Source organism: Dermochelys coriacea, chromosome 6 (genome assembly GCF_009764565.3).
Source record: "Dermochelys coriacea isolate rDerCor1 chromosome 6, rDerCor1.pri.v4, whole genome shotgun sequence".
Classification (NCBI taxonomy): Eukaryota; Metazoa; Chordata; order Testudines; family Dermochelyidae; genus Dermochelys; species Dermochelys coriacea.
Window position 1 is genome coordinate 22,654,364 of NC_050073.1, and position 19,203 is coordinate 22,673,566.

The 19,203-nt window shown below is 37.6% G+C and overlaps 1 protein-coding gene across 2 annotated transcripts in view; it reads right to left on the bottom strand.

Annotated features, from left to right (window-relative positions):
- CARS1 (cysteinyl-tRNA synthetase 1) overlaps nucleotides 1–19,203 on the bottom strand; it is a 50,810-nt gene that overhangs the window by 8,318 nt on the left and 23,289 nt on the right. For both annotated transcript variants that reach the window (XM_038406488.1, XM_038406490.2), the window contains 10 exons: nucleotides 18,570–18,658; nucleotides 16,979–17,100; nucleotides 15,473–15,585; nucleotides 14,486–14,614; nucleotides 13,423–13,552; nucleotides 12,598–12,701; nucleotides 11,029–11,126; nucleotides 8,514–8,703; nucleotides 7,775–7,843; nucleotides 4,932–5,013 (listed from right to left, as the gene is read on the bottom strand). In XM_038406488.1, coding sequence (XP_038262416.1) covers nucleotides 4,932–5,013; nucleotides 7,775–7,843; nucleotides 8,514–8,703; nucleotides 11,029–11,126; nucleotides 12,598–12,701; nucleotides 13,423–13,552; nucleotides 14,486–14,614; nucleotides 15,473–15,585; nucleotides 16,979–17,100; nucleotides 18,570–18,658 — 1,126 coding nt within the window. The remainder of the gene's footprint in view (nucleotides 1–4,931; nucleotides 5,014–7,774; nucleotides 7,844–8,513; nucleotides 8,704–11,028; nucleotides 11,127–12,597; nucleotides 12,702–13,422; nucleotides 13,553–14,485; nucleotides 14,615–15,472; nucleotides 15,586–16,978; nucleotides 17,101–18,569; nucleotides 18,659–19,203) is intronic.

Consider the following 19,203-nt stretch of genomic DNA (forward strand, 5'->3'; position numbering starts at 1 on the left):
ATTTGATAGCTTCTCCATCATTTGAAGTCTTTAAATCAAGACTGGTTATCTTTTTTAAAGATAAACAATGGCTCAAACAGAAGGTATGGGCTTGATGCAGAAACTACTGGTCGACTCCTATCCTGTGTTATGCAGAAGGTCAGACTAAATAATCAGAATGGTTCTTTTTGGCCTTAAATCCTGTGAACTCTGCCAAGACATGGCATGAGAGTATGTAGGGAAGTGACAATCCACCTACCTGTTGCCTGAGGTTTTCTAACAGGTGAAATCAGGAACCACTGCCCTACTGAATCACATCTATCCCACCTACACACAACAGGACAGTGGAGAAGCTATTTTCCTGTATCCTTCCAATATCACACATTTTCAAAGCTGTCCTAAATAAAGGCACTGGTCATTTCTATGGAAAATCTTTCCCAAAGTGCTTTTCTGTTCATTATCCATTTGACTCTAGCCTTCTCCAAGTCAGTCACTTGCAGAAGCACTGATTGATTTTAGGAGAATGTGACTTAGCTGAATTGGAAATTGGCTAGGACAGCATAGCTAACATCTCTTTTCTTGCAGAAGTGCCATTGGATGTTAAGGATCACAAGCAATCAGGGTCTCAGATTTATCACTCATGCAAAAATAGACATAAGTAAAGAGGAAAAAACTATATCTATTTACTCAGAAATAAAAGAAAGTGATGAAAAGAGGAAATACATTGGTTACTTGAGGAGCAACAGAAGTGGTTCACACACCAAGAGCAAGTACAGACATTAGAGCTTCTGAATTTAGTATCCTTGTTTGATTCACAGTAAGTATTTTTTCCTAGAGGAGGCTGATGGTGACAAGATTACTTGGGTCAACTTATATCATGAGTTTTTAATAAGTAGGTTCTCTCTCCCCCCCCCCAGTAAATTGTTCTTGCACCCATGTTTCAGTAGGTTCAATATACTAAACAACACTTAAAAGTAGTTCTTGGTGGATATGTTGTATAAGAAACACTAACATTTAATGATAATTCTCAATACCTTGCACATACCAGGGAAAGTCTTCAGCATCCATTATGAGGCTTAGATACAGGAATCAAAGTATACAATTGGGATAATGTAAGCTATTATTTTAGAGGGTCTATTTTCTTCAGTTATTCACTGGCACATATAAGTGCAGATATACACCTCCTCACCTATCTAAACTACTAAAATCAGAGTCCTTGCCTTTGCTTGGTGTTATGAACCTGTGTCTCATCTGTTCTTTGCTTGAGGAGCTGGAATCAACCCTGGCCTTTGTGTGCATATGAAAATGTTCCATTTTAAAAAGAACTGTTTGTTTTAGTCTGCAGTCTATCTCCAGTGAATTATTTGTTTTTCTGTATCCTGGGTAGGTGGGCACAGCCGGCCAAGTTCATCCTTGTTGTAAGTCTAACAAAGTCAACAAGTGAAACCAGAGATGAGGTTAGTCCATTATTTGTTAATACTATAAGATGTTGATGATATCTCGTGCATGGAATTAATATGATAGATCTACTGACTGTATAATAAAAGCAGTGTCTGCTTGACTTATAAATATTTACCAGTCTGAACCTATGAATAATTAAATATAAGAAGCAGGAGAAATCCTTCAGGGTAGAGGAGAAGGAGGAATTTATACATGAGACATTCATAATTTATAAGAGGAGGTTATCAACTGGTGCCTCTAGAAGTGTCAGCATAGTGGCTTCATGCACTGCCTTAGGGCTGAACTGTGCCAATTCTCTATTTTGGCACCATTCCAGCAAGAGGCTTTAACTGACAGTGGGGAACTTGTTTATGGATCTGTTGCACCAACTGCAAGTTGTCATTCTCACCAAAGATTGATGATGTCCACAGAAGGGAATGGATAGGAAAACCAGATTTGGTGCTGTCTCAGTGACGCTGCCCAGGTGCACATTGTTGATTAGGAGTGACCCAGCTGCTAGGCAACAGTCCTGTGGATGCTCCTAGCGCATTCTTCACATCTGCTGTGAACTTCAAGCTAATGGGTTTCAGAAGCCAAACAGAGCTGGGGGCAGGAACTAGTAAAATCAATTGGGGTTTTTTGTTTTTGTTTTTTTGGGGGGAGGAGAGGAGGAAAGGGTTAATTAATAAGTCACCCTGAAAGATTAAATGAGCAATATACATTATAGCCAATAGCGAAGACAGAGGATGCACAGTAAAAAGGATGGAGGCATAGTTCTACTTTTAGTCTATCTGACAGATTAGAAAAATGGAGTAGGTTCTCCCAACTCCGTTCTGGCTGTAGAATAGGGAGAGACCCACTATCTAATAAAACACTGCGACAGATTCCTTAATACCAAGATTTCAGTAATGGAAGACTTTACAGTAAGGTAATAGACTCAGCGGGGATCCAAGAAATAAGAATGAAGTTAGAAATATAGAGGACAAGCCAAAAAAAAAAAAAAAAAAAAAAGTCAATGGTGTTTGAAAACATTTGAATAAATGTTTAGCTTTAACAGAAAATTATTCTCTAGCATTAAGAACCGCGGTGACAAATCAGAAAATCTGCTATAATGCTTCAGAGGCAGAGATAAAGGAACTCTGCAGTTGCCTAAGTACTGAAACAAAACCTAAAGACACATGATGTGAAGTTACTTGACAAAATGGGGTGAGTTAAAAACTCACCACTTTTCCTCGATATTATTAAAAGCATTTTATTTAGAGTAATTTCTGCCCACTGTACACCTAGCAAACACCACTGGTATTTTTCTTTCCCCATTTATCATCATCAATAGAAACATTCACAGGTTAATCAAGACTCCACTAAGAATGAATAATGCAGGTTTCAGATTCAGATGTCTGCCAGTCTTGTAAATGGATAAAGTCTTTTTTTTCACGTGATGTTTCAATGTCCTACAATTAGGCCATTCTGGTTGAAGACAGAGTTTATTCAATAATCTTTGAATACACACTTTGTTATAGCTCCCTCTGGTCCTCTGACAAGATTCCCAGATTACAGGTGCCTGAGTTGTGGAATGCTCTGTGGATTGCCTTACTGGCAAAAAAGTTACATTTATTTTTATAGTTAGTTTTATAAAAGAGACTCATACCTATTAACGTAAGCCTCTGGGTGCATTTACAAAATTAGAACACCGTTATTCATATTTAACATTATACTACCAGCAAGTGGCTATTAAAAAAAAAAAAAAAAGAAGACATCCCCTTAATTTACAACAACTCTAATTTTTTTTTTTAAAGTATAAACTCAAAGGCAATATTCCCAACCACTAATCAAAACCATTTTAAAAGATCTATTTCAGGCAGAAGCCCTATAAAATTAACAAATCTGAGTTCTGTTGGATCAACAGGGTAAGTGAGTTCCAGAGCTGGGTTTCTTCTCCTGAAAATATACTACCATCAGCCCCTAGATATTCAAACCTCAACTATTCGAGTGTGAATCAACTGATCTCAACTGCTGAGATTTTTTTGCATAAAATAAATTTTATGTATGTTTTAAATAGTAAAAGGCACTCACTCATCTTGTGAGTGAAGAACTTTAAAAAAAAAATCAAAATTAAAATAAATATATAAAATTTGAAACCAGTAAGACTATTTTGTAAGATCAACTAGGCCAACATAAATTTGTTGATTATATCTGAATGATCACATCATTGGAAGCATTTTTGTGTTTGTAAGGTATTTATTCTGTTTGTTCTGGCTAGTATGTTTCAGTATGGTAACAGAATTAGAATTCCTTGCTAGCTAGTATCAATCTACTCAATCAAAGGCATTTTATTTAAAAAAAAAAAAAAATCAATATTTCCTATTTTGACTCTCTCTGTCATGACATTAGTTTCAAGAAAATCAGTATCAAATATATGTTGAAGATGCATAAAAACCCAAGGAGAATAGTAGGCAGAACAACAAGAAATCCAGTAGGAGCTCATCAACAAGCAAAAACAGAGATTAATAGAACACCATTTGTAACACAATACAACTCTGCTGCCAAATCGTGAAGCAGTATTAAAGCTTCCAAGGAGAAGAAAAAAGTACACAACAACCTTCAGCAAACTCCCCTATGAATATTCCAAAGAGATCACAAAATATTATCTGGGGATTTGTGATCAGACTATGCTATCAAACCACGAAGAAACAACTCAACTTGTTTGTACTCAAAGTGGAAAGAATTTTCTGTAGTATCTGGCTGGTGAATCTTGCCCATATGCTCAGGGTTTAGCTGATCGCCATATTTGGGGTCGGGAAGGAATTTTCCTCCAGGGCACATTGGAGAGGCCCTGGAGGTTTTTCGCCTTCCTCTGTAGCATGGGGCACGGGCCACTTGAGGAAGGCTTCTCTGCTCCTTGAAGTCTTTAAACCACGATTTGAGGACTTCAATAGCTCAGACATAGGTGAGGTTTTTCATAGGGGTGGGTGGGTGAGATTCTGTGGCCTGCGCTGTGCAGGAGGTCGGACTAGATGATCAGAATGGTCCCTTCTGATCTTAGTATCTATGAATCTATGGTTGAAAGTTCCAATAGAAGGAATAATTACAATTTACACTTTTTAGAGTGTGCACATCCTTCAGGACAGGGATTATATCTTCTTTTATGTTTGCAATCAATTAGCACACTATGGGCACTACAGGAAACAGAACATTCATACTCCTCATGTTCCCTCTCCCAATGATATGAAATTCTGAATACTTTAACAGGTTAACATGAACATATCTAGAAGCATCAGAAAAAGATCATAATTAAAAGGACACCTGGCAAAGATTTAAAGATTCAAACTAACTCAAATTTACTTTTGTATACACCGATAAATGGTGTATAGGTACAGATAAATATGCCATTTTTATTCTCAAAGCAGAGACGCTATTTATGTAAATCAGATAATCAAAAAAGGACATTTAATTTTCTCTCTTCCCCTCTTGAAATCAGTTACAATAATGTTTGAAAAAAAGCTAACCCTTACCTTTCTTTTCTCTGGCAATTTGTCGCACTCCTTCTCTGAAATCAGACAACAATTGTAGGTATGGCATCACTGTAGACTCGAGCTGTAGAACAAAACATTTCTATAATTAGTTAATAATTTAGATTCAAACTGTTTCATATGTATGCACTTATGGGGCCAAACTCTGCTCTGTTCTTCTCTGGAGCTAAAAGGGATATAGTATAAAGTAGAAGCTAACTCTTCAGGGTAGATCCTCAACTGGCGAAAATTGACATAGCTCCACTGACTTCAACAGAGCTATGACTATTTAAATCAGTTGAGGAACTGCATTTCATGTTTAACATTCTGTATCATTGTTGTAAGAAACCCACACACACAATGTTCACTATGCACTTGGGCTGAAGTTTTTCCTCAGACCTTAGGTTACCAGTACAGAATCTCTCTCCTTGGAGACACTGAAAGGAAATAGAGATGATTTGCATCATTAGGCTCTGCTATGGCAATAAAGTAATATTAAATAAACTCAGATAATACCACTTGCAAAAAAAAAAAAAACAAAAAACAAAAAAACCCCACACCCACACAGGAAGACTCCTGCTTGCAAGGCTAGTGAAGACCAGTACTTTGTCTGGGGAACAGGAGCTGTTGCTGTTCACACAACAGCACCGCACCTGTATGAGACTGGAGGTGAACGGAGTTCTTGGAAATTAATGGAAAAGGTCTTGGGGGAGCCCCAACATCTGTGTGTTAGGGCTCCTATCCAATTAAAAGCTGGAAATGCCTACATGAAATGAGTTGATGGGCTCAGTCCAGATCCTCATGAATAAGAATCCACACTAAAAAAACCACTATCACAACTGCTGGCAGTCTCAGCAGAAAGACCAAGAATGGTGCAAGCCATAGAGAGTGAGAACAAGAGTGTTGTTCATTATCTTTTGCTCACTGAAGCTAGATTGAGGCACATGAGCAGGGTGGCATGGGGAACCATGCACTGCCACTACTTTTGCTGTATTCTCTTCTGTGGATACAGATGGAGGAGTTTGATTTCCAGAGTAGTGAACCTCGCAACATCACTAAATTCACTTGAAAACCTAAGTCTTCTAGAATCTGGGTTTTTCAGATTGCAAGGCGACAAGAATGGATTTTGAATTAATTACTGAACTGCAAGGGGTTAGCATTGGATATATATTAGTCATTATTTTTAAAGTTTTCAAACAAAGACTATGCCTTTGTTGAGAGAGTGCCTGTTTCAGTTTTTACTCATCCTCTCATGTTCAGTCATGGACAAGAAGAATGTGGGCCTGAACAAAAGCCCACTGAAATTAATGGAAAGACTCCCAGTGACTTCAAGAGGCTATGGATCAGGTCCCAAATGAAGTAATTGGACATGCAGCTGGATAACTTTGCCAAGAAGACGACGACGAAGACGATGACAACGACCTTGAAGGAAAGCTGCCAAAAGATTCAAGAAAGTAGCAAATTTAAGGAGGACACTGTCAAAAATCAAATAATTAGTAATATACTGTAATGGATGCTGGAAATGAAAGTCTATTTCTTTAAAAAACAAAAACTATAGGCTTGTTCATATGTGCTTGGCGGATGTCATTCATTTTTCATATGTTAAATTGCCTGAGTGTTTGTTTACAAAGGAAGAGATATAAAGAATTGCATGGATTTTACAAACAGATGTTAAAACCCCCTCCAAGATCAGCTCATTTGGATGTGTCCTAATCTTGGCAGTATTTAACAGTGAAAGGCTTTGTTTGTTGTTCCGCGCTAATGCCAGTCCTTCTACAAGGCACATTTGCTTTTAGCATTGTGTGGACTGTTTAAAAAATAAATTTTTAATCTCACCTATGAAAGATTACTAACAAGGTCCTGGCTTTTCTGCTGGAATCTGAGATAATGGTGTTTGCTAATTCTGACCTAAAATTAGAAATCCAATATTCATGATTTCTAATATGGAACAGTACCATTTTCTTCACACAGCCCTCTCTCCCATACAGTCTTGGAAAAGAGAAAAAGGTTCAGACCTCCTAGTAAATGTTTGTTTAGTCTACTGCTATAGCACTCAGTACTACAGCAATGGGGACCATATGAATACCTAGCTACACAGAGACAGAGTCTGGGTGTTCATCATTCATTTGCCTCAACTCCAACACAGGAAGTTTTTTTCCTTGGTGAGTTAAAATAGGCGGTGTAGTTTTGTTTTGTTATTCTATATAAAGATAGAATATTCTGTGAATGTTTTCATCGCTATTCTTTACGGGAGACAGAAAATACTTTTCTAAATGTACCTCACTTAAATCTGAACGGTCTCATGCGATCATGTTTCGAAATGCTGGAATCAGACGTCGTGCTAAAGGAAAACACTTGAAAGATATAGTGCCATTTTTCAGGTTAGATTTTGCTTCAGTACAAAGACCACAATCATTGGCCTCCCCTCACTCTGGAGCGTTACTCTCCTATTCCCCGCAGAGATTACTCCTACATGACAGAACTTCATCAGTATCCCCCAGAAGGTGTGTCCTAATTGCTCTCAGCAGAAATACCTCACTTTAGTAGTACTGCTAGATGAACAGAACAAGACTGCCTATAGAAGCCAGATAAATGTGGTTCCTTTAACTATCCATTAATTAACTACGATGGGTTACAAAGAGATCAGAGAGTGAGACTGAAATCAAAATCCAACTGCCTCCCTACTAGTTTTTGGTGCACTTCAGTGAGTCCTAATCAGTGTAATATTGTGTTTTTATTTGTATAAATAATATTTATACATGTAGTTACTTGTAATAAGACGTATTTTAGCAAGTATTATATGTAGTCAGAATAAGTTAGTAGAATGTACTCTGTTCTCCACTTACATTTATGTTTTGGCCATTTCCTGCAACAGGGAATCCAAGAGCTTCATCACTTTTTATGGCACCAAAGATCTAGTCAAGGAAAAGGAAATTACAGACACATTCATTCAATAGAAGATATCTGGAGGCTAACTGAAATCAGACATACTGGTGTTTGAAGAGGCCACAAGGCTCATCTAGTCTATATTCCAGCATCCTACTAGGAGATTGCTCTTTATTCTTAAAGCATCCTTAATCATAGAATATCAGGGTTGGAAGGGACCTCAGGAGATCATCTAGTCCAACTCCCTGCTCAAAGCAGGACCAATCCCCAATTTTTGCCCCAGATCCCCTAAATGGCCCCTTCAAAGATTGAACTCACAACCCTGGGTTTAGCAGGCCAATGCTCAAACCACTGAGCTATCCCTCCCCCCCAAATAATAGTTGACAGTCAAATGTTGTCTTAATGATGTTGATTGCACAATTTCACTGTCAACTATCCAATTTTCCATGTACTGGTTTTTCTGCCATTCACCAAATGCAAATGAATGTAAAACAAAATTATAAAGAACTATATTGCCCCCCACCCCATACATAAAATGTTACGATTTTGTTTTTAAGCAACTGGCCCTTTAGAAGCCTGCAAGATCTACAGAATGACTGCACTGATCCAGACATATTTGGAAAATATTGCTGTAGCAGCTGCGTAGTGTTATGGCAACTATTCTTTTTTAATTTAATGTAAAATTTCACTACCACTTACCTTTAACATCTGAGTGAGAAAAGAACTAATACTTTCTAGCAGCAGTCTATTAGGCATTTGCCTGGCAGTTTTCTTAGCAGCAATATACGAATTGCTCTGACTGACTAAAGATCGCATTTCTTCCAAGACAGTGCGAGTGTCAATGTTGTCACACAGTGCTTCATGAATGGCTGCCTTCTTGTCATAAAAACTAAATCAGAGAAAAGCAGACAAGTTTACAATTTATATCGTCATTATAATATTTATGTCAAAATTCCTGTGCTCCATCAGTACACTGGAGTGCTTCCATAAGAGGGGCAAAAGGATTTCCCTTTCTTTGGTCATAGGCGATATCTGAAGAAGGAAAAAAAAAGATGATTAAGAGACAGGTGTTGGTATCTACTATATGGGTGATTTTGTTAAAATATTTTACCTGCATAATAAAATATTGCTTCTGTACTGCTGCCAAAGTCTCAGAGAGGGTCGGTTATCTGACAGGTAATAGTGACAGGACAAATCAGACCTAGCATAACTTCAGAGCTCACTTTTCTGTACGTTTTGCAGAAGCAGTACAATTCTCTTGTTCAGTCTCTTCCCTTCTTCACTGCTTCATTTTAGTGCTGCTTACTCTCACTGTGTGCCAGCTGAGTGTTCTGTTGCATAAATTCCTATGTAAGACCACTAATTTAAGGAAACTTGTTCTGAAGCTACATGTTATGAAGCCATTCCAAGCAGGTATCATGAATAAGGCTACCATTTAGTCATGGGTATTTTTAGAAAAGTCATGGACAGGTCATGGGTAATAAACAAAAATCCACAGCCCGTGACCTGTCCATGACCTTTACTATAAATACCCCTGACTAAATCTTAGCTGGGGGGCCCCGGAGCACAGCTGCTCTGCGGGACCTCTGGGGGGGCCCCCCCTGGGGCCAGCCCTTCTGGCTGCTGCTCAGGCTGTCCACGGGGCCAGTGGCACTAGCCACTGCTCGGACGGTTCCTGGGGCCAGCAATCAGGGGCTGCTGAGCAGGAGCTGGTGTGGCCGCCCCCGGGTCCAGCCACTGCTCAGGTAGCCCCTGCGTCCAGGAACTGCTGAGCAGGGGCTGCTCTGGCCGCCCCTAGGGCCGCTACTCGGGTGGTCCCCAGGGCCAGCTGCCTGAGCTGCGGCTGGTGCAGCTGGAGTGTCTGGCTGAGGGGCTGCTCCAGCAGGAGCAGTGTGGCTGTCCCCGGAGCCGCCTAAACAGCTGACCCCAAGGCCTGCTGCTTGGGCAGCCCTGGGGTCAGAGGTCACGGAGGCAGTGGTATGTCATGGAATCTGTGACTTCCGCAACCTCTGTGACAGACACGCAGCCTTAATCATGAACATTTCCATGGAAACACTGTTTAAACTGTTCATGAATTGATTTATAATACATATGGTATGTGTCCCACATTTCTTCAGCCAAAATTGAGAGATTTAAGGAAGTAGTTTTTTTTATTTAAGATCCAAAGGGCATTATCTACTCGAAAGAGAAGGGAAAGGAGAAAGAAAAGGAGATGGAGAAAGACAAGTAAAAGGAGGAAGGAAATGCTCTCTTCCCCCAATATTTCTCTTTCCTGTTCCTATCCGCTTTCTCTCTCTCCTGTGTCTAGTTCTCTCCTTTCTCACGCTCCTTTACTCAAGGTTTTCTATGCTTCGATTTTTTTCCCCTTTAACAGTCAATTTGCCCCACCTGCCTGCTATACAAAGTTGAAAATCCAGAAGCAGCATTATCTGCTACTAAGAAACAGGTACCCATCTTTCCAGCACTGGGGACATCATGACTCTGGTAATTCCCAAGGACACACTTAACTATATGTTGCTTTGACTTTAAAAAGAAAAATGAAATCATGCACAAAGTTGTTTAACATTACAGCCACTGAAGTGGGATTTCATTAAAATGTGAAGGATCATCATCTAAATAGAAAGAGATCATAATGTCAATATCGCTATTTTGTTTTACTGGATTGAGGGTCAAGTAAGTAAGTAAGGTCAAAAGTCAGAAACTTCCGAGTTCTTATTTTTGCTCTCTGAGTTTGGGCAAGTCACTTAACTTCCATTTGTCTCAGTTTCCCCACAGCACTTTGAATTTTCAAAGTGTTGTAAGTACCAAGTATTATTTTATTACTACAGTTGAAACACATTACATTAGTGTGATCTGCTCCTTCTCAGATAGTCACATAACCTAGAGGAGATTCAAAACAGAAAGAAGTTCCCTTTCAGCACACATATACAGAGTGGCATTCAAAAATTAGGCACCCAAGTCGCATGAATGTCAATAGAAGTGATGTGATTAATTCCATGTATTGTATGCTGAAAAATAACTAATAAAACTGTTGCAAGGTTAAACTCATCAGCTTGTAAACTACTTTGAGATTCTCAATGGAAGGTTGCTGTAAGAGCGTAAAGTATTATTAGATCCTTTTTCAAGAAAAGGAAATGCCAGTTAGAAAAATGGGAATCTTAAGTGTGCATATATAAACAGCTATTAATGCAGAAATTAAAAGTAGCTCACTCACCTTTTACTCAGCTCTGTTTCTCTAAATTCCCATTTTTGAAACTGGCCTATCAAATCAATAGGAGCCCGAAGGATATCCTTTACATTTAAAAAGAACTCCTAAAAAAAGAAGGATGCAGTTTGAAATCAGCATAACTCAGATAAACCTATGTTTACTATACCAAAGTAAATTTTCAGTTAGCCATTTTAATACTTGTGCCTAGATACAATTTCAGCAAAGATCTGCTACATACCTCCCAAAATAAGAAAAATACACTTATTTTGCATTACCCATTTATTATATTCTGAGCGTTAAGCTGCTCTTTGTCAAGGTTGTGACCTAACGCAACATATTAGACATTAACAACAAACCACTGCAATTTAATTTCTTTAAACTATGATCTTTTTAGTTTGGAGTCCCTGTAACAATCTTGTCAGGACAAAATGAAGTAATGATAACTTACATTTGTTATGAATCTCTCCTTTGCTTACTGTATTTCAGGTTGTGGAAATATGAATTGTGTTGTCTGGAAGAAAAGTCTTTTTGCTGTGTTTCTAATTCTAGTACATAATGACTTTCCTTCATTAGACTTGTGTATTTCCCTAAAGCAATAATTCATTCTAGTGTTGATGCAGTAAGTAATGTGTATTGCTTAATGCTTTTACTATCACCACAATAAACCAACTATCATTAGCAGTAATTGACAGACCAAAACTAATTAATTACACAGCACACTTTAAAAAACAAAAAACAGTGCGTCAAGTTACCGCTCATGAAAAGGCAGGGCTTAGCTGGAGCGATCTGAGTTGCTCGCAGTGCACAGGTGCCATGCAAGTTTTTCCAGACAGCTCTGCAAATGCACCTCAGCCCTGACATGCACCAGTCTTTTTATTCCAGGAAGAGGCCACACCTAAGAAGATATTTCTGTTGTGCAGAACTGTGTGGTGGTTTTGAGATGTTTGTAAGTAGGGTAAAGGAGCAGATACTGGCAGTGGTACTAAACATTTTTTTTTTTTTAAACGAAAGACACCAGACATATTCAGCAGAATGCGTGTGATTCTTGTGCCACCTGGATAGCTAATTATCTCTTCACATTTTTCTCTTTAGGTATTACTTTAGGTATTATTGGCATAAAAGGAAATATGTCAAAAATAGAAGTTAAAGAGACAATACTAATGTATTTCACTAAGATAGCATTTCTGGAAGCTGTTAGGTTGGGCTTGTTTTCCCGCCCACACAATTGTGAAGGGTCTCAGATTGCTGCATGAAGAATTATAAATAGAGTAGCAGCCTTAACTCAAAAAAACCATAAATAATTTATAATTTTAAATGTAGTTATACTGGATAATGTGCTACCACTCTTAAAATCAATTTTTATTTGATTTTCCACAACACACAAAAAATGTCATCGTATTCACCGTAGTCATAGAAAAGTGTGCCCAGTCCTGAGAAGTGTTCCGAGCTCTGAGTTTCCACTGAGTTCAGTGGAGTTGAGTGCACTTAGCTCCTTTTGGGATTGGTTTACATTATTGGGGTATAGGATAGCACAAAGTTTAAAGAATAAGTAAGAAGAGAGGAAAGCTTGCTTACGCTCAGGAATTTCTCATACTGAATAGCTGATTCCATGGTGTTGTTTGAATAATCCAGCGTATCCTTCCAAGAGTGCATCAGGAAAGCCAGCCGTAACTGTCGTGCTATTAGGAATTTTAAGATGCAGATGGAAAATCATCATTATCGAATATATTTATATGGCCCCAAAATGATAGTATCTCAGCACCTCATCATCTTTAATGTACTTATCCTCACAATGTTGCTGTGAGGTACGGAAATACTACTGTCTCCACTTTATAGATGTAGAACCAAGGCACAGAAAAGCACAGGGCCAGATTTGTAAAAGTACTTAGCTGCTGAAAGAAGCTGATAGGTGCCTAGAGGGATTTTCAAAGGCACTTTTTAAAATCCACTGGGATGTCTATTTCCATTTTTAAGAGGTTAAATGCCTTTGAAAAATCTGGACCTCAGAGGCTTGCTCAAGATCACATGGGAAATATGTGGTGGAGTACGGACATGAACCCAGGTCTCCCAAGTCCTAGGTTAGTGCCTTAACCATCCTCTCTTACTCACAAAATTGACTTTGCTTGAAATTGATTCCAATGCTCTCTATTCCTAAACTACTGTAGTATGAACGAAAAAGCATCATTAAGCACAAATTCAATTACCAAAAAAAAAAAAAAAACCACAACACTAAACAACCCAAACTTGCCAATTCCCATTTTAATCAGGAAATTTATACAAGAAATAATGTTCAATTTATGGCTTTTTTTAAAATTGCTATTTTTCTTGGCTTGAAATTTTCTTAAAAAATTTATTTTACAAGCTTCATAAGAAGTGTTTATGCCACAAATAAGATCTTACCTGTATGTTTCTTCAGTGCATCTTTGATAGTAATGAAGTTTTTTAAAGATTTAGACATTTTACAGCCAGCAATTGTTAAATGACCAGTGTGCAAAAAATATCGAACCCAGTGATCATTTTCAAAGTATGCCTGCAGCAAAACCACAAATAGAAAGGATAAGCTTTTTGGTTTTAAAAAAAAAAAAAAAAAAAAAAAAAAAAAACCCACCACCACCACCACCACACATCCAGACACATAAGGTTTCTGAACAGGAAAAAATGTAACAAAACCAAACCAAACCAAACCATACCATGATGATACAAAAAGGATTTTCTGAAGGCACATTTCCTAAACATGATCAGGAATCACAAAATGTTACTCTTTAAGAGTGAAAATACTGTTCAGATTATGCCCCCAATTCTACAATTGGATCTGCAATGACACATGCATCTGCCTGGAGCTCCACTGACTTCAGTAGACTCCACATAGATGCAGACTCCCACTTGTGCAGATCCAGCTGCAGCACTGGATTCCGTGCAGGTACCACATGAATATTTTACCTGAGCATAGTTTTAAATAAAAGGAAAAAAAAAAGAAGCAGGATTTTAATTAAGAGAATCTGATGACGTGCTGGAGTTGATAAAACCTCATTAGACAGCGACAAAATAGAATTTCACATTAGCTTAATGAAGTCTCCCTTTTATTTAGATTATTTCCGTCTTTTATTTTGAAAAAGTTTTATTTTTTCATTAAAGGGATATTATCAGTTTTAAAAATAATTTCTGCCTGAAACATTTGTACCTATTGTAGTTACAAATACCCAAGATTACAGTAACCAAAGAAAAAGGAGGAAAAATAAAAAAATTCTGTTTTTCAGTTTTTTCCTTTGTGCATTTATCAGCACATTGGATATGATCAGCTTCACTATTCTGTTGATAGTCACCAGCTAAGAGAAACTGCACTTTAAGAGTTTGGGGTTTCTGGGCTTTTTTTTTTTTTTTTATTTAAGTCTCAGTCAAATCTAAAAATGGTATAATTTTTGTATAATAGAAACTAAAGACAGATGGTGAACATGTCACCTACCTCAGACTGTGCCAATTCATTGTCATGGTGAGGGAATCGAAGATCAAATCCCCCTCCATGAATGTCCATCGACTCTCCCAGAATGGATCCAGCCATAGCAGAGCATTCAATATGCCAACCTGGACGGCCCTGTTTAGAGATAAACAAGTGACTTCAGTACAGATTAAATATTCTTTGTTATTGTTTTTTTAAAGAAACCCTTCTTAGGAGAAACTATTTTCTACCCATACCTTTGTCTGTATCATTCCCTCATTGGTTTGTCCACTAATAAATACAAATAAATTAAATATGACACAGAAATATGAGGGATAACATATTTTTAATTATCATCCTTGATACGATACAAGAATAGTGTTGAACTTCAAGATCTCCCATACTGTAATAAATCATACATGCCAAATGTATCTATGAGCTGATGAATATACAGAACACAGTCCTGGCCCCTCTAATACTTTCAAAATAAAGTATTGCATTCAAGTAATGGTTTTGTTTCTCTTAACATCAAGAGGGAAATTTGCATTTATTCTCGGGGTTATAAGTCTTGGAACCCTTGCCTTAAAGTGAGGCATTCATTCTTATGCAAACTACTTTCAGATGAGTAGAACCTTCTCCCCACTCATTCCAACAGGCATTTTGATTTGAGCACAGAATACAGAACTGAAACTTTGGGAGGTAAATAATGGGAAAGTGGACAAGGTAGACCGATCCCCATGTCTAGAGGTACATTGATAATACTGATTTAATGGACAACATTTCTGCACACAGACTTCTATTTGAGACGTGGCTAATAACTAGCTAACTACACTGTATAGGATATTAAATGAACTCAGCAATGCTACTGAACAAAGTATTATTGCAATCTAGACTTCATTAAATGCAAGACGAGGCTGGATCATCTGTTGTACAGGCTAGTACAGATGATATTCATAAGTTGTAGAAAGATTAGCTTCTGTATTATGTGGATGGTTTGAACACACCGATCCTTACCTTTCCCCAAGGGGAGTCCCATGAGGGCTCTCCTGGTTTGGAAGATTTCCACAAAGCAAAATCATTTGGGGAACGTTTTTCACTCAAACGATCAACTGAGATACTGAGGTCACCTGTCAATGGAGAAAACTTTGTACATATTTATACTTTCTTTAAACATTAGCATTACCTACTCCTGGTTCTGCTGTAACTTTCAATGCAAACAAACAACAAACAAAAAAAAAAAACACAGTAAAAATTTACAACTGAAAATAGCAATCATTTGCTTCTTGATTAATCCTTGGCCTCTTCTGAGACTACCAACAAAAGCGTCAATTGTGAAGCTTCTTAAACCCTGAAATACGTGATTCAACTGCTACTCTCTCTCAGCATTCATAATTACAGCATTACAACCCTCCGTGCCTCCCCCCAAATGTTAAGGTTGCAAATTCAAGAAGTCAGAAGTTAGAAAATGCCAGAATAAAGGTTGCCTGTGCAACCTTAATTCAGGTCCCTTTTGCATATGCATTATGATCTGTTCTTTAATTACATGATCACATACTATATTTTCCATAGCATCTCTGTCTCATTCAGGAGATGACACAGGATGGATGGTAATCACTGAATGTGTAGCTATTTAATATTTCTTTTTATCCTTATCATTCAACACATGACCCCATGTACTATTTATTGCAGACCATTCAAACCTTGCACTGAATATAGAATTATTAATTTCCTCATGGGTATCGTGCTTTGTTGCAAATTTTAGCATCATCCTCTACTACAAGTTTTAATTAAAAGAAGGCTGCACCCATTTAGCTCAGCACAGTAACACTAATATTTACAATGTGAAGGACAGTTCTCAACATATAAAAGTAATTTACATTTGAAGCAGGCAAGTTGTAACAAGAGCTGATCCAATCCCATTGCTGGTCACTGATTTCAGGAAAACAGCTAATTTGTAGAGCTGATTGGGAATTGTTCAACCAAATGTTTTTACATCAAAGGCTGATTAATTGAAATGAAAACGTTTTACAGGAAAGGGTCAATTTTGACAAATTTTTAAGACTCAAAATTGTTGGAAAAAAGTTTCATAGTTGTTGAAACATCCTATTTCAACATAGGATGAAAGATTCTGGTTTCCCAGTTCAAAATGACTTTATGTTTCAAAATTTAAGCTAGAATAATTTTTTTTAAATATAAGAAGTGGCCGAAATTGAAATGTTTTGACTGATGCGAACGGATTTTTTTTTTTTCCTTTCAGATTTTTGGTTCATAACATTTTTTGAGATTGACTTCTTGTCCTGACTTGGCACAGAAATTTGTTTCAAAATCTTAAAATTGTTTGCAAGACAGGAAAACTGTTTCCTGCCCAACTTTACTCATTTGTGACTCCAAAAAATAAAGGAAGTGCAATGTGGAGACTACAAAACTTTTCCATTCTGCTAATGGGCCTGAACCGAGTCAATGGGAATGACTGACGTTGTGCATGCTGATAGCAACTTAAGTGAATATTGATTTTATTACCTTCACCCTCCTGAAGAGCTTTCTGATCACCTACAGCTTCAGGAACCAACTTAGCATAGGAGTGTTTCTCAGCGGCATCAAACTTCATTGTATCAAAGTAGACAGACCCATTTGATACATAACTAGAAGGTTAAAAGAATTTAACAAAAGCTTTATCAATATAAAACTAAAACTCAGCAATAAGTATCTCTATCCATCCTATACAAGATCCTCAGCAGGACTACTTGACGAGTATGGTACTGTTCAACATGAGTAAGGGTGACAGAATTTGGTCCTAAGTTGTTAAAGTGCATGGTAAAAACTTTAAAAAGCCAAGGTAAATGTGTCATAGGAAAGCCAATTAAAATTAATTTGTTAAATAAATATTTTAGTAAGATATAAAAAGGATACTATTAGATATTTCTCCTTTATAAATGTTATCATTTCCTCCCATCTTTTGATTGTCTGTAATAACATAAGTTACATTTATTTTCCAGGTTGTTTGCAGTGTTGTTATAGCTGTGTTGGTCCCAGGATATATGACAGAGAACATGGGTGAGATTCCTTTTATTGGACCAACTTCTGTTGGCAGAAGAGACAGAGACAAGCTTTCAAGTTACACTGAGCTCTTCGGGTCCATTAAAAGATATTATCTTACCTAGCTCGACTCTCTCATTTATTTTCCAATCAATTTTGTCCTCCTCTATTTGGTCAATTTATTTTGTCATGGCTTTAATGGGTCATCCTTGGGATTTCCCCCCCCCCCCCCTTCTCGGTTTCAAAACCACCAGCAGTGTGCAGCACTCAGAGCACAGGGCCAATTTTCCTATGGCTTGAGCATAGGCATAAAGGCAGGTTTTGAGCACATGTATATTAAACACCCAATGGCAGTTTGAGCCATAGTGTATGAATTTCTCTGCTGTTCTAGAAAAAACAAACAATTTGCTTTTTAAACTGTTCAGAGTAAGATGTTTTTGTGATGAAAATCTTTTCATACAGTAAATCTGTACCTGCTTAAGCTACAAACAGAAAAAGTTTTTAAGTCAGGATGCCTGGATATTTAGGCACCTACACAGAAGCAGCTTGATTTTCAAAGGTACTAAGCAACAGCAAGAGTTGGGGAAGTCAATGGGAGAAGCAGATCTGCACACGTGAAAAAAAACAAACCACTTCTACTTAAGTGCCTAAATAAAGATTGTGTGGCTTATTTTACACTTCCATTTCTGAAAATTGTTGCCTAACACTATGGGTAAAATCCTGGTCCTGTTAAAGTCAGAGTTTTACCATTGATTAAATGGGGCTGTAATTTCACCCTATGTTTTTATGATCTGAAGTCTCCGTTTGTAAAAGAACAGGAAAACTACAGTAACAAATTTTTTTTTTAAATCAGGTTTGAGATTATTGCTTGGGTGTGAAGGAACAAGCTGATTAGTTTTATCCCAAAGAAACACTGCTTGAATGTAATCTTTTGTACCACTGCTTATAGAAACAAAGTAAGATGGCTCCACTGTATATTGCAGAACTATTATTTCAGTATTAGAGCTTTGCTTTGTTACACAATAATTGCAGAGATAATTCTGTAATGTTGCACACAACCCATAACGGCGCTTACCCATAACCATTATCCACAATCTTTTGAACAAATGCCACAATTTCTGGTACATATTCGCTGACCCGAGTTAAGACATCAGGAGGTAACACCTATAGATAAAGATAAACGGGCATTTATATATACACTGCATTTCACACCACTTTTCATGCCAGAATTCAATTAAACCTCGTCCTCCTTGTGAGGTAGGTAATAACTATTTTATAAAGATGGAAAAACTGAGGCAGAGTTAAATGACTTGCTCAGAGGAACACAGCAAGTGGCAGTCAGAAATAGAACTTAGATGTTCTAATTCCTAGTTTCCTACTGGACCTCTTTTCTAAACTTATCATCCCATCAGCCAAGTTACTAAAGGTCTGACTGCTGCAGGAGATGAAAGTTGTTCAATTTGTGGCATCTCTGGCTGGGCAGGAATTATTCCCTATCATGTTTCTGAGCTACATAGAAAAATAGCTTTCAGTTATTTGAACCTCCATATAGACAACAGCAGTCAGATATAAAATGTCTCGGCAGGCTTGTTTATTGCCACCTTAGAGTCAGTAAGAATTTCTTAGGCACCCAGTGATGGTGGACAGTCATGCTAAAGGCTGATGTTCATTGGCAGGGCCCCTGGTGATGCAGTTAGTGACCCCAGCCA